This window comes from Mobula birostris, chromosome 3, assembly GCF_030028105.1.
Source record: "Mobula birostris isolate sMobBir1 chromosome 3, sMobBir1.hap1, whole genome shotgun sequence".
NCBI lineage: Eukaryota > Metazoa > Chordata > Chondrichthyes > Myliobatiformes > Myliobatidae > Mobula > Mobula birostris.
Window position 1 is genome coordinate 152,957,176 of NC_092372.1, and position 15,258 is coordinate 152,972,433.

General features: G+C 37.3%; 1 protein-coding gene across 9 annotated transcripts in view; it reads left to right on the forward strand.

Annotated features, from left to right (window-relative positions):
- The window catches only part of LOC140195339 (uncharacterized), a 123,319-nt gene that overhangs the window by 40,837 nt on the left and 67,224 nt on the right, over nt 1–15,258 (forward strand). For all 9 annotated transcript variants that reach the window (XM_072253481.1, XM_072253483.1, XM_072253485.1 and 6 more), the window contains exons 6-11: nt 464–600; nt 1,554–1,673; nt 6,112–6,178; nt 7,903–7,950; nt 11,499–11,582; nt 12,366–12,502. In XM_072253481.1, the coding sequence (XP_072109582.1) occupies nt 464–600; nt 1,554–1,673; nt 6,112–6,178; nt 7,903–7,950; nt 11,499–11,582; nt 12,366–12,502 (593 nt within the window). The remainder of the gene's footprint in view (nt 1–463; nt 601–1,553; nt 1,674–6,111; nt 6,179–7,902; nt 7,951–11,498; nt 11,583–12,365; nt 12,503–15,258) is intronic.

Genomic DNA, 15,258 nt, shown 5'->3' on the forward strand with positions numbered 1-15,258 from the left:
CAATATTTTTTTGTGTCATTGGTGAGCAAAGCTTGGCTCTGTGAAATTACCTAACTGGTCATGTTTGCATCTGGGAAGAGAAAGATGTGGTATGATATTTGGATGTGTACTTTTTGTGAGGTCACCTTATTTATGATAAATAATTTATGACAAAGATAATTTCGTTTTGGGAACAAAAAATATTTCAAACATTGAAAAAAATACTAGTGTAAGTACTGTAATACTGTTAGTAGTGTAACACTACTTCTGTGTGAGTTTTGTTTCCCTGTTTTCAATTGTTACAACTTAAATTCCAGTGGATAAAATATTCTATTTTAGATGGAGATATTAATCTTTTGTATGAAGAAAATGATCTAAATAATTTCATATTACATTAACTATTCAAATTATATTTACATAAAGTTATTTCAAGGCAGGTAAATGATGTGGAGATCATTGTCTGATGTTTATTTTAAATCTATAGGTCTTGAATATGTGGTTGAATATCGTTATAGCCGAAAGAAAAATCCAAAAATTTTCTGTAAACTGTGCAATTTTAAATCAGAAATCACCTTGTTTCTTCTCCACATCCTTGGATCTAAACACATGGAAACATATCTGGCAAGTATACATAAGTGCTAAATTGACTATTTAGTATATATAAAACAATTGTGGTGTAATTGCTGCAATTATGGTGAATTATAGTTAAAAACACTAACAACTTGAATGTTTTCATCAGAACTACTTGCTCAATTAGCTATTTAAAAATAAAATATATGTGATCTGCTGGAAATGATTTTAAATTTTCTTGTTTTATTTTAGTTGTGCCAAGGAGCACATATTTAACTGAAAACAGTAACATCAAGTGTCCAAAAGTTTCTTGCGTGTGCTCTAATTTGCAATATGTTTTATTCATTCACTGTCTCTGTTTTCAGTATAGCTATCCTTAATATTAAAATGTGTGTCCTTGTTTTCAAATATCATCATTGCATCAGTTTTCCCGGCCTACCCTCTAGTATAACAATGCTTTGAGATCTTTCTGCTCCTTGAAACAACTCTCTGGCCTGTGCATTCTCAGTTTTCACTGCTCCAGCATGTGTATCAATGGCATTCTCATTCCTTGAAATCCAATCCCCAGATTCCACTTCTCCCTATCATTTTTAATTGTATATTGTATACTTTGACTGAAGTTGTGTAGCTCATGTCAAATTCTGATTATGCTCTTGAAAAGCCATTTGAATGATGACAACAAGGTTAAAGGTAAACTGTGCAACGTGTTGACCTATTACAGGTCGACCTTCACTAATTCGGCACCATTGGGACCTGAGGAGTGCTGGATTAGTGAAAATGCCGAATTACAGAAGGATCACATTAGGCATAATCAGTGCCGGATTATCGAAGGAACCGGATTACAGGCAGTCGGATTAGTGAAGATCGACCTGTATTTGCCTAGTCCAGTAGTGTCAGTAGTTTTATAAAGAATAGTGCATTCTATTCAACTGCTTGAGGAGGAACATCTTGACTGTAAAGAACCTTCATTGGATGATATTTGATAATCTCATTTTTCTTTCCAGTGCAAGCATTATCCAAGTAGCATCAATGTCAAGAAAGCAGGGAAGGTTTCTGAATGGAAAGAATATGTCAACAAAAAAGCACTGGAAATTGAAAAAAAGTATGGAAGACGAAAAGTAACTGTAAGTAAAGAGATACTTGCTGATCATTTAACCATAAATCATTCCCATCACATGTAAGTGCAAATGTTTATTCTAACATTTTGCACAAGTTGTGTAAACTTACAACATGGTCCACCGAGGCAGTTTCAAATTTTAAGGTACTCAAGTAACGATTATGAATTTTATTTTCTTTAGCCATGCTGTTGATTACTGCATTGACTATTAATCGTGTTCCTTTATGGTATCGTATCAACTGCTTTTTAAACTTCTCATTAAGATTATCAGTTGTGTTTTACAGGAAGAAGGCAGGAGAATGGGTTTATGAGGGATAATAAATCAGGATGTTTTCTATCTAGATTTTATCTGGATATCTGGTCCCTCATGATAAGCTCATAAGATTTAAAATTTATCATGACTTGGTTCTTTAAATTTAGAATTGGTATGCCTATGGAAGTGTGGTGGCCGATGGAACTTATTCTGGCTGCAGGTCCTTAACTGTAGTGTTCAACAGGGATCCATTCTGAGACCTTTGCTGTTTCTGAAAAAACTTGGATGAAAATGAGGATGGGTGAGTTAGTAAGTTTGCAGTGACACAAAGATTGATAGCTTTATGGATAGTGTAGAAAATTGTCAAAGGATAGAGCGGGATTTAACCCTGTTGCAGATGTGGCAAAGGGCATTTAATCTGGCAAATATGAGGTGTTGCAGCTTGAGGGATCAACTGTAAAGGAGCAGTACAAAGTTAACTGCAAGACCCTTGACAGCATTGAAGTACATAGGGATCTTGTACTAAGTACGTAGTCCATACTCCCAGAAATTGGCTGCCTAGGTTGATAGGGTTGTAAAGGCATTGTAGCGCATGCCTGCCTTTATTAGTTGAGATGTTGAGTTCCAGAGTTGGTGAGTTGTGTGGGAGCTTTATAAATCTCAGGTTAGAAACCATCTGAGGTATTGCATTCAATTCTGTTGACTCCATTGTACTTGGGGTGTGGAAGATTTGAGGGGATGCAGAAAAGGCTTGCCAGGATGTTGCCTGGATCAGTGGGCAGGTGCACCAAGGGAATGTTGGACAAACTAATGAAGGCAATTGATAGAATTGTGTACTCTGTTTTAAGACCATTAATGGGCAAGGCACAAGTCAGGAGCATGTTCTAAATCACTAACAGCACCCTCAGGATATCTACATTCAACTATGAACATAGAAGGCATAAATTGATAAGTTTATGAGAGGGTTGCCCCAAGGAAGGCTTGCATTTAAGGTGAGGGGGAAAAGTTCAAAGGTGATTTGCAGGACAAGTTATTTTACACATCTTGATGGGTGTCTGGAATTTGCTGCTGTGGTAGTGGTGGAGGAAAGGTATTTAAGAGGCTGTCAGATAGGCACAGAAGTATACAGAGAATGAAGAGATAAACTAATGACACTTAATTAAACACATCTCATGTAGGCAGAAGGGATGTGGTTAATTAGGTGTCATTATTATAATAGTTTGACATAGCATCATGGGCCAAATGGCCTCTTCCTTTTATGTACTGTTCTATGTTCATGTAGATATCCTGAAGGTGCTGTTAGTGATTTAGAACATGCTCCTGGCTTGTGTCTTATCCATTAATGGTCATAAAACCTGAGTATACAATTCTATCTATTTGTCTTCCCTAGCTTGTTCAACATACCCTTAGAACACCTGCCCTCTAATCCAGTCTTTAAACAGTATATACAGCCTCAGACCTGCTTTTGTAGTTATGGTTCTGTGGGTGATGGACCTCAATAATCTGATTTAATGATTTCAATGATTTTAAACATGTGGAGCAAGGCGCAATTTCTAAATCTGTGAATGACTGGAAACTTGGTAATACTGTGAAGAAACTAAACTTGGTTTGCGGCAGGATGTAAACAGGTTGGTGGAATGGACAGATGCATTGTAGATAAAATTAGTGGAGAGAAATTTGAAGGAATGCATTTTGGTAGGAAAAGTATGCAGAGGCAGTCTAGAATAAAGGTTTGTTCCAGGTGGTTTATCCATTTTCATTCTTTCTAATTGAGCATAGGTGAACAATGATGCAGTTATTCTTTTTCGGGCTATTTCAGAGGGCATTTTGAGATCGGTATTTTGGGATGTAGATGTAGAGATATAAGTAGTTCAGATTGGGAAATGGAAGCATATTTTGCCCCTTGAAAAATTACAGTAAATTGATCCACATTATTCAGACTTTTTTTCATGAAATTCTAAATTATTAACTGAATTGAAATTACGTAAGTGTTATGGTGGGATTTGAACTCTGATTTTTGAATTGTTAGTTCAGGTCTCTGGATTAAGAGTCTGGTAATATTCCTGCTTTTACAAAGCCTTGTAAAGGTATTCAGCCCCCAAACGTTTGTTCACATGAGTATTACAACCAGGGATTTTGATCAATTTGACTGGAAATTCTTATTTGTGATTCACATGCTCCTTTTCCCTCAGTCTGTCCGTCTGTCTAGGTACCATATCTGATGTGGACTTTGGTGACCATGGTTTTCCATATGGATCTATCCTTCGGTTTTTGGATGACTTCCATTTCCTCGATCTGTAGCCACCTGGCTATGCTTTTGATGTACAGAAACCAAGGTCTTTCACAGTAGAGCCCCAAAATAGGGAAAATTATAAAGCATAAAACACTAAAAACTCTAAAACAGAAATGTCAGCAATTCAAAAATAATCATTCCTCCTTTGCTCAGTACTTAGTTGAACCAGCTCTTGCAGCTATTACAGCCAGTAGTTTTTTTGGATAAATCCATTAGCTTTGCACAATGTGATGGAGCAAGATTCGCTCATTCTCCCCTGCAAAATTGCTCAAGCTGTGCCAGGTTAGTTGGGGAGCAGGGGTAGACAGCAATCTTGAGATCTTGCCGAAGATGTTCGATTGGGTTAAGGTCAGGACTCTGATATGCATTTTTTTTTAAAGCTAGGGCTTCTTCCTTCCACTCTTCCATAAATACTGCAAAGCCTTAGAGATTGTGGAGCCATGAACTTCATCTCCAGTTGCAGTCACTGACTTCTGCAGCTCACTCAGAGTGACTGTTGGTGCCACAGTAGCCTCTCTTACAAGTGCCATTTTTCTCCAGTGATTAAGTTTAGAGGGGTGGTGTGACTTATAAAATGTGGCTGTGGTTTCTTTTTTCTCCCCACTTTTTCACGCTGGACTTCACTAAGTTCCAAGGTATGCTTAGTGCCTTTGAGAAAGTCTTATACCCATCCCCAGATTTGTGCTTTTCTATTATTATTTCCCTGGGTTGTCTTGAATGCTCTTTTGCCTTCAGTTTGGTTTGCCTTCATTCTGTTGGAAATCTACCACAGTGCTGGACCCTACAGAGGAGGGAGGATTTATTCAGGTGATCCTTTAATTTTCTACATCAACAAATTGGGTGAGTTGGTAAGGTAATATATAGCGTTGAATCTGAGGAAAGTTAGTTTAGTAATTACAAAAGGCATGAATACTTCTTCTGCCTTACAATTTTAGATTTTAATTTTTTGAAAATTTTGACAGGTTTTGGAATTTTTCTTTTGATTTGGCATGTTGAACAATGTTTTGTAGATTACCTCAAATAAGTTTAACTTCAATATATTTGAGATTTAGAAAATGAGACAGTAAAATGTATAAATAATTGTGGGGCTGAACACTTTTTCAAAGCACAGTGATTCAAAGAAAATCATTGCTCCCATCTGTTTCTGCTGCAAAATACCTTAAAATGTTACATTTTGTTGTATGAGGTACAAAAGGTGCACTACACAGAAAACATTGGGTCAGAATGCCAGTGGAGCACAGTAGCGTAATGCCTAGTATAATGCTAACACACACCAGTGGTCCTTGTTCAACTCTGCCACTGTTGTTCAATGTGTTTGTTTACAATTTATGCAGTTGAGTACACTTGTCATAAGCCGACTTGACAAATTGGAAATGTTGTTGCTGATCTGTTCGAGAAAAATGAAAATTGAGAGGAAAGGTTCTTATTGAAATTTTTAGTAAAAGATTTATTGATTATCTGTGACTTGTGAGATCTTGTGCATAAATTGGCTGTCTTATGTAATGGCTATATAATGACGGGAGGGGAGGATTGAAACACATTTGGATAGCTTGATAGTAAAATTACAAGTACAAAAACATTATTTCATTGTTTATTTTATAATGTTCTAAAGGGAGTATTTACGATTCCTGCCAGTCTGTCGAAACTTTGTGTTGTTGTATAGCCTTTGTCTTCAAAGTTCAAATTAAATTTATTATCTAAGTATGCATACCAAATACAACCTAGAGATTCATCTTACAGAGTACAAGGCATTGTACAATATGTTATAGAAATGTGGAGAGTAGAAGAAACTTTGTATTTTGGAGAACTGTATTTGATTCGTAAAAGTCTTATAGGCATTCTAAGTGTATTGTAGTTAGCTTAAGTAATATTACCCAGTTGATATATTTTAAATTTCAGATTCTCCAAGGAAAAATAGGCACAAAGGCCAATGAAAAATCTGCTGTAAAACGAATGGCAGAGCAATGTAAGTTACTAGGAAGAGAATCTTTCAAAATTAGACGATTTACCTTAAAATCCATATTCTTGACTTTAAATGTAAAATTATACGAAGTTTTTAAGATCTCCTTTGATATTTTTACGCAAGGAATAAAATCTTTCAAGCAATCTATATCCTGTTGATATTCTTGATGTTAAAATTAAAATTCAAAAGTACCAGGTTTCAAAAATTGTGCTCATCGTGTTTCTGAAAATAGGTTGCTTATTTATACTGTTGTAACAAAATTAAATTTCAGCTTAAGACCACAGGAGTTGAATTAGGCCACTGGGCCCATCGAGTCTGCTTTATCATTCAATCATGTCTGTATTTTTTTTCAAGCCTGTTCTTCCATCTTCTCCCCATAACCCTTGTCCTTTTTACCAATCAAGAACTAGTCAATCTCTGCCTGAAATATACCCATTGAATTGGCATCCACAGCACTCTGTGGAAATGAATTCCATAGATTCACCATGCTTTGGCTGAATCAATTCCTCCTTGTCTCGGTTTTAAAGAGATTGAGGCTGTGCCTTCAAATCCTAGACTCTCCTACTAATGGAAGCATCCAAGCCTTATAGAGATCCCTCCTCGTCCTTCTGAACTGTGAGTACAGGCCCAGAGACATCAGATATTCCTCGTATGTTAAGCCTTTCATTCCAGGGATCATTCTTGGGAATGTTGTCTAGGCTGTCTCCATACCCAGCGCATCCTCCCTTAGAAATAGGACGCAAGTTTTCTCACAATGTATTCCACAGTTTCTAATGTAGGCCTTTGTTCATTGGGAATTTAACAAATTGACATTCTATTCATAACACTTTGATTCATTCTATCTTAACTCCTTTACTCACATTTCAAATCATCCGCTCCCACCATGTCAAATGTTGTAGATTATGAACTTTGCTATAGTAGCTATCACTGCAGAATCTTGAAAAGTTTGAAGCTGTGATTGCATGCTCTTTCGACATAGAGATATAGAATTGTACAGTACAATTGAATCTCTTTTAGCTCAACTATTTTGCATCAACACTTTTGAAAAGCAGTTCAGCTAGTTTCTCATTCATTTTCTGCTTCCACTTTCCAACTTTTTTTTCTTCAGTTCCGCTTTCAAGGTTGTTAGTCGGATTTACATTCAATCCTATTTTCAAATCTGCAGGTTTGTTTGATTTCAGTAAATGTATTAGAGAGAGAGAAATATATATATATAAAGGAGACTGACCTTGGTATATTGCTAGAATATTTTATTAGACTAGTCCTTGACGGATTGTGCATGAAGAAAAAGAATTATAAGTGAAATGAATCAACATTGTATGTTTCAAGGTGGTCCATTTGAAGAGAAGTCATAGTTTACCAGGATCCTGACATTTTCCAGTGCAGTTGATCTTTTACCTACATACACAGTCCATAAGTTTAGTTATCTTTAAATATTATCATCTATGTGTAGGAGTGCTTTGAATGATCTTCCTACCTAAATATGTATTCTGATATCAGTATTACTCTGAAACTGGGTATGAAGTAATGTGTTATCACTGAATGATACAATGTTTTTGAAGCTGGAGAAACTCCCACAGTTAACATAGGATTAAATTTAAAATAGGATTATAAAGAACAATGAATAGAGCTTTACTGCAGCCAATCCTATCCATCTGAAAACAGGGACAAAGATGCTACGTTCTGTGAAAAGTATTTTCCTGAAGTTCTCTGACTCTTTTTTTCAGCTGTTGTGGAACCTGAGCGTAAACAACAGAAATGTAAAGCTACTCCAGGTACGGTTATTAACCCGATTAAAGGTGAACTTTTATTTAATTCATTTGTTTATTTTTGTACTGTTACTTTCCCAACATCTAATTTCTCATATTTCCCCCTGAATGATACTGTTTTCCATCTTAATTCCTCCTCCTTGCTTTTTGTCATGATGCTGCTCAAATTTCTTTCTGCCTGATTCTTTCAAGAACAGGAAATACAGCCATATGTAGTGATTGAACTGAGCGTGCTTTTATTCTTCCTTGTTTTCAGTGAATTATCTACAGGGAATAAGATTTGTCAATCAGCCCTCTCCCATTTTTAATCTCTCACAGTCATTTCTGCAATTACCAAGGACAATATCTAGTTCTCAATTTAGAACAATTTTTTTTCTGCTGAAGGTGAAGGAAAATTGCATCTTGCAGTTAACAAACTCGTTGGAGGCAGATAAACGCAAAACACTTAATGTGAGCACTTGAAGTGTCATGACTTGGAAGGCTATAGGCTGAGTGCTGGAAATTGAGATGATTATGGATGGTACTTGATTGACAGTATGGATACAGTGGGCCAAAGGAACTATGTTGGTATGATGTGAATGCAATTTTCTATAACATGAAAGGCCATCATTTATTATGGATCCCTAAGTGCCCTGTAGAAGCTGTCATCTTGTTGCAGCATTTGTGGTGAATTTTGATAAAGCAGATTTTATGACAATCATTTTGCTTCTCCATTGCCAAACTTGATGTTAGATAGAAAACATACATAGAAAATAGGTGCAGGAGTAGGCCATTCGGCCCTTTGAGCCTGCACCGCCATTTATTATGATCATGGCTGATCATCCAACTCAGAACCCCGCCCCAGCCTTCCCTCCATACCCCCTGACCCCCGTAGCCACAAGGGCCATGTCTAACTCCCTCTTAAATATAGCCAATGAACTGGCCTCAACTGTTTCCTGTGGCAGAGAATTCCACAGATTCACCACTCTCTGTGTGAAGAAGTTTTTCCTAATCTTGGTCCTAAAAGGCTTCCCCTCTATCCTTAAACTGTGGCCCCTCATTCTGGACTTCCCCAACATCGGGAACAATCTTCCTGCATCTAGCCTGTCCAATCCCTTTAGGATCTTATACGTTTCAATCAGATCCCCCCTCAATCTTCTAAATTCCAACGAGTACAAGCCCAGTTCATCCAGTCTTTCTTCATATGAAAGTCCTGCCATCCCAGGAATCAATCTGGTGAACCTTCTTTGTACTCCCTCTATGGCAAGGATGTCTTTCCTCAGATTAGGGGACCAAAACTGCACACAATACTCCAGGTGTGGTCTCACCAAGGCCTTGTACAACTGCAGTAGTACCTCCCTGCTCCTGTACTCGAATCCTCTCGCTATAAATGCCAGCATACCATTCGCCTTTTTCACCGCCTGCTGTACCTGCATGCCCACTTTCAATGACTGGTGTATAATGACACCCAGGTCTCGTTGCACCTCCCCTTTTCCTAATCGGCCACCATTCAGATAATAATCTGTTTTCCTATTTTTGCCGCCAAAGTGGTTAACTTCACATTTATCCACATTAAATTGCATCTGCCATGAATTTGCCCACTCACCCAACCTATCCAAGTCACCCTGCATCCTCGTAGCATCCTCCTCACAGCTAACACTGCCACCCAGCTTCGTGTCATCCACAAACTTGGAGATGCTGCATTTAATTCCCTCATCCAAGTCATTAATATATATTGTAAACAACTGAGGTCCCAGCACTGAGCCTTGCGGTACCCCACTAGTCACCGCCTGCCATTCTGAAAAGGTCCCGTTTATTCCCACTCGTTGCTTCCTGTCTACTAACCAACTCTCCACCCACACCAATACCTTACCCGCAATACCGTGTGCTTTAAGTTTGCACACTAATCTCCTGTGTGGGACCTTGTCAAAAGCCTTCTGAAAATCCAAATATACCACATCCACTGGTTCTCCCCTATCCACTCTACTAGTTACATCCTCAAAAAATTCTATGAGATTCGTCAGACATGATTTTCCTTTCACAAATCCATGCTGACTTTGTCCGATCATTTCACCGCTTTCCAAGTGTGCTGTTATCACATCCTTGATAACTGACTCCAGCAGTTTCCCTACCACCGACGTTAGGCTAACCGGTGTATAATTCCCCGGTTTCTCTCTCCCTCCTTTTTTAAAAAGTGGAGTTACATTAGCCACCCTCCAATCCTCAGGAACTAGTCCAGAATCTAACGAGTTTTGAAAAATTATCACTAATGCATCCACTATTTCTTGGGCTACTTCCTTAAGCACCCTGGGATGCAGACCATCTGGCCCTGGGGATCTATCTGCCTTCAATCCCTTCAATTTACCTAACACCACTTCCCTACTAACATGTATTTCGCTCAGTTCCTCCATCTCACTGGACCCTCTGTCCCCTACTATTTCTGGAAGATTATTTATGTCCTCCTTAGTGAAGACAGAACCAAAGTAATTATTCAATTGGTCTGCCATGTCCTTGCTCCCCATAATCAATTCACCTATCGATTGTGGATTTATTTACATAGAATTATATTCTCCAGCGGGGGGGGGGGGGTAGGGTTGCCAACGGACAAGAGTAGCAGTCAGATACGCTGTGTTTGCCCCGAGAAAAACTACAATGACCATGAAGCCTTGCGTGGGCACCTGTGCGCATGCGTCACTTGCGCATGCCTGTACGTGCTGATTTTTTTCTACAAATCGATTTTGGCGATTCTGTTCGGGGGGGGGGGGGGGTTTAATCACGACCGGAATATAGGTGATAAGTGGCTAATACACTCAATTTCATTTCTAAAAGGGTTTATCTAACAAATTTATTATTAAACACACAGCAACACACATCAAAGTTGCTGGTGGACGCAACAGACCAGGCAGCACCTCTAGGAAGAGGTAGCGCATATTTTCCCGGCATGAATATAGTGATAAATCAATTATCAGGGGAGGACAGGGGAGCTTGAAGTAAGTGTTGAACGAACTTCCAGTAGAAGTGTTAGGGGCAGGTTCGATATTATCATTTAAAGAAAAATTGGATAGGTATATGGACAGGAAAGGAATGGAGGGTTATGGGCTTGAGTACAAGTCGGTGGAACTAGGTGAGAGTAGCGTTCGGCACGGACTAGAAGGGCAGAGATGGCCTGTTTCCGTGCTGTAATTGTTATATGGTTATATTTCCACATCATCCCAGACATATGGACTGCTAGTTCAATAATACGACAAAATTAAAATATATCCACACATAGTTGCAAAATCAAAGTTGCCTTATTTTATGGTTTAACAATACTTACTTGCTACTTGGAATATCTTCACATTTCCTTTGTCTATCTCTTGATGTGTTGAAGGAAGTTAACAGATAGTCCAGTTAAACCTGATAGAAATTAAAAACGTGTTTTACTCACCAAAACTATGATCTTCTTTTAATAGTCAAACAAGACACTCTAAGGCTTTTGAAAATATAACATACAGTACAGAAGTTGACTTAAATTATATTATATTTAAATTAATTTTTTAGCTTATCTGTGCCTAATTTTCTTTTCTTTTCAACAGCGGGAACAGCTGATAGAAGTTCAATAGGATCAAAAATTCTCGAGGATCACATCAAAAAATCTGATTTTGAGGAGGCAATAATAGGTTCATTTTTTGTTATTATTTTATTTCTACATAATTTCATGTGTTGCTTGACTGTATTTTATGAAATATAGTTTACTCTAAAAAATCTCAAAACTAATGTTTTAGGCAGTGAGAAATCATGAAAAGCAGTTTTTGCTTAGTATGGAATCTTCAGTCTTGTTCTGTTTAGAGTGGAAAAGGGTGAAAAGAGATTTGATGGAGGACTTTCAATTCAGAAAGTAGAGCAAATAAAATGAAACAGTTCTCAAGGCTGGTTTGCTGCCCAGAATTATTTTCTAGTGCAGTGTCTGATTAGCCTTTGAAAAGCTTTGCTCTAGTGTGTGGTGGAAACCTGTTCAATGTAAGAGTGCACTGGAAACAAGGAAAGAGTGTGGTTGAAATGGCCGTGGATGCTGAGAGGGCAATGGAAACAAATTCATGGTGGAGAGGAAGGTAGCTACAGATTTGCCATTAGTTTTCAATAGGAAATGGAATAAAGATCATAAAGGGAAAGAACTGCAGGAAGGATTTCTCTTTAAAACACCAGTGCTAACTTGAGCTAAATTACAGCTTCATGATCTGTGACGTTCTGCAACTTTGTGATTCCTGTCCTATTGAAATGCATATTGGCTAAATTATGTTGAGAATAGTGTAAATCTGGGAGTACACTGAGATCTGTGAAAATAGTGTGTAAATGAAAATGTAACAATTAAGGAGTTGGAAATTGTTAGTGTTGTCACAATAAGTCAACACTTCTGTAATCCTTGCCTTATAGTAAAAGTATTTATATACTTCTGTTTACAGGACTAGATTATGTGACTGAATATCATTATAAAGGAAAAACTGAGCCATTATATTACTGTAAGCTGTGCCATTATGAATTGCCTCTTGAATGTATATTGGCTCATATCTCTGGATTTAAACATACACAAATGTACTTAGTAAGTATACAAAATGACAAATACACTCAAATGTAATTATGTTGCACATTTTTATTTTTTGTATTAGTAGAAAACTTGCTCAGATATATATTTTGTTTTAGCAAACGGACTAAACATCAAATACTGTTATTATTTTTATGACCTTTTTCTGTTGGACTCCATCTGACCCTCCTGCTTGCTGGACGATTCTGAGTTAGATACATTCAATCTAGTGACACAATATCTGTTGAGATGCTTGTTTTTGAAGGTCTGGTATCCATAAAGCTAAACATACTAGACCTGCAGCCCGGCTCTCTTGTTGTTTAAACCCATGGTGCATTTATATTCTGTTGGCTCTAAGGGTTGCAAAAACCTCAGCAGCCATGCCCAATTATTATCATTCCCACCATCAAACTCAAGTTTAAGGTTCCAAGTAGATGTATTATTAAAGTACATAAATGTCACCATATCCTACCCTGAGATTCTTTATCTAGCAGGCATTAACAAAAAATACAAAGAAACATATCAGAATTGATGAAAAACTATGTGCAATGACTGACAAACAACCAATGGCAAAAGGCAACAAATTGTAGAAATTAAAAAAAAACAAAACAATAGTAATAAATAATACTGAGAACATGAGTTGTGGAGTCCTTGAAAGTGAGTCTATGGGTAATGGAATTAGATCAGTGTTAGGGTGAGTGAAGTGATCCACTCTGGTTCAAGAGGCTGATGGTCGAGGGTTAATAACTGTTCCTGGACCTGGTAGTGTGGGACCTAAGGTACCTGTACACCTTTCTGATAGCAGCAGTGGGGGGATGCTCCAGGAGGCGCTCATGGAGTGAGGTTAACTTTGACTTCGCTTCATTACCATTACTTTTTGTTAACCTATGATCACCCTTATTTAAATCATTTTTACCTACACTTAAAGAGTTATACTATTGAATTATCCCTGAGCTTTGATTGTGAAATTTGAAGAAATGAGCAAAGAAATATGTACAAGATCTAAAGGGTGTAATCCTAAAAATGGGAAAGATTCCGATGGTAACGGGCGGGAAAAAAGGTGAACCTAAAGCAATCTAAATTAACTTATGATACACTGTTGGATCTTTTAAGTATGAAATTTGATGAACAACATCAAAAGTTTTAAAGAAGACAAAGTCAATTAAAGATTCTTTGGAATCGCTTGGTTACAAAGTTAAACAGTAACAAAGCAAAATTGCAGAATTGAACGATGAAGCCCGGAAGAGAGATCTGAAAATTGAGAGTTTGGAACAAAAACTGTTTTTGACGTTTGAAGAGCTGGAGAGTTTTAAATCCAAGATTATTGATCTTGAAAATCGATCCAGAAGTCAGAACATACATATAATTGGTCTCCCTGAAGATGTCGAGGAAGGGGACCCTTAAAATTCTTTTCTCAACTTTTAAAGGATGCGTTTAGCTCTGTATTTCTGGATGACCCTCCATTGCTCGATCGCGTTCACCATACACTTCGTCAAAAACCAGACCCAGACTTTAATAAACCAAGACCAGTGGTAATCCGTTTCCATTATGTTCACGTTAAAAAGCATCTCATCGGAATTGCCTGTCTTCAAGGTAATATTAAATTTCAAGATTACCAATTCCGACTGGTGGAGGACTTTAGTCCAGAAATGATGAAGGAGCGGCTGGCTTTCAAATCTCTGATGTTGGAGTGTTACCAAAAAGGTCTTAGACCAGCTTTATTGTACCCTGCGCGTTTAAGAATTTCTCCTCCGGTAGGACCACACCGTATCTTTTATTCCACAAATGCTGTTCAAAGTTTCTTGGATGAGCACTATCCAACTGGTATGGATACTTTGCTCTAATTAATGTATGGCTCTCGCAGTATTGGCTCTGTTGTTTTGTGCTTTTTAAAGTCCATAATTATCTTATGAAGATGGACCTTTATAAGTTCAAGATTTTCATTTTTTTTTTGGTCAGTAGTGTAGGTATTTTTCAGATTTCAATTTAAGTTTTTCTTTGAATTCGTTTTTTCTTACTTTGCCAATTTCTAACTATTTGATCTTTGATATTGTTATTAATGATTTGATGCTGAATTTCTATTACAATGGAGGAATATCTTGTACTTTTTTTGCTTCGTATAGTTAAGATGGCGGTTTGTTTCCCTTTCTTCATAATACCTTTATATTTACTGCAACATTTTTTGTGTTCCTCTTCCCATAATTCCTTCCTTTCTTTTGAAGTGCCATTTTTAATTATTTATGTTTGTAATTGACTAATAATATGCATTGGCTTTACTCTTTTATTTTAGAAACCACAATATGAGGATTGTTCAGTGTTTAACTTTTTTCTGGATTTTGCGTGGCTCTCTTTTCAACATATATCCTTGGAGTTGCCTCCTGGAGAAATGGGGGTAGAGTTAGTGTTAGTTTATTCTCTGGCCTTTATCTGGCTTAGTCTTGGGTCTTTGTGGGTAGAGGGTGGGGGGTTTTTTACTATTAGTTTTTTCAATTGGGCTGACTTAGAACTACAAAAATGTCTGCAGTGTCGTGACTTCCGGTTCCTTTTTGAATTTTTGTTCCTCTTCGGTTTTCATGAGTTTACATTATGGTTAATCTTTATATACCAAAGGGTTGATTCTAGGAAAATATGGCTCATATTATTAATTTTGTCTCTTGGAATACAAACGGTTTAAACCATCCGATTAAATGGAAAAAGATTTTTAAAGTATTCCAAAGACTGAATGCTCATATTACTTTTGCACAAGAAACTCATGTGAGAAAAGAGGATAATCA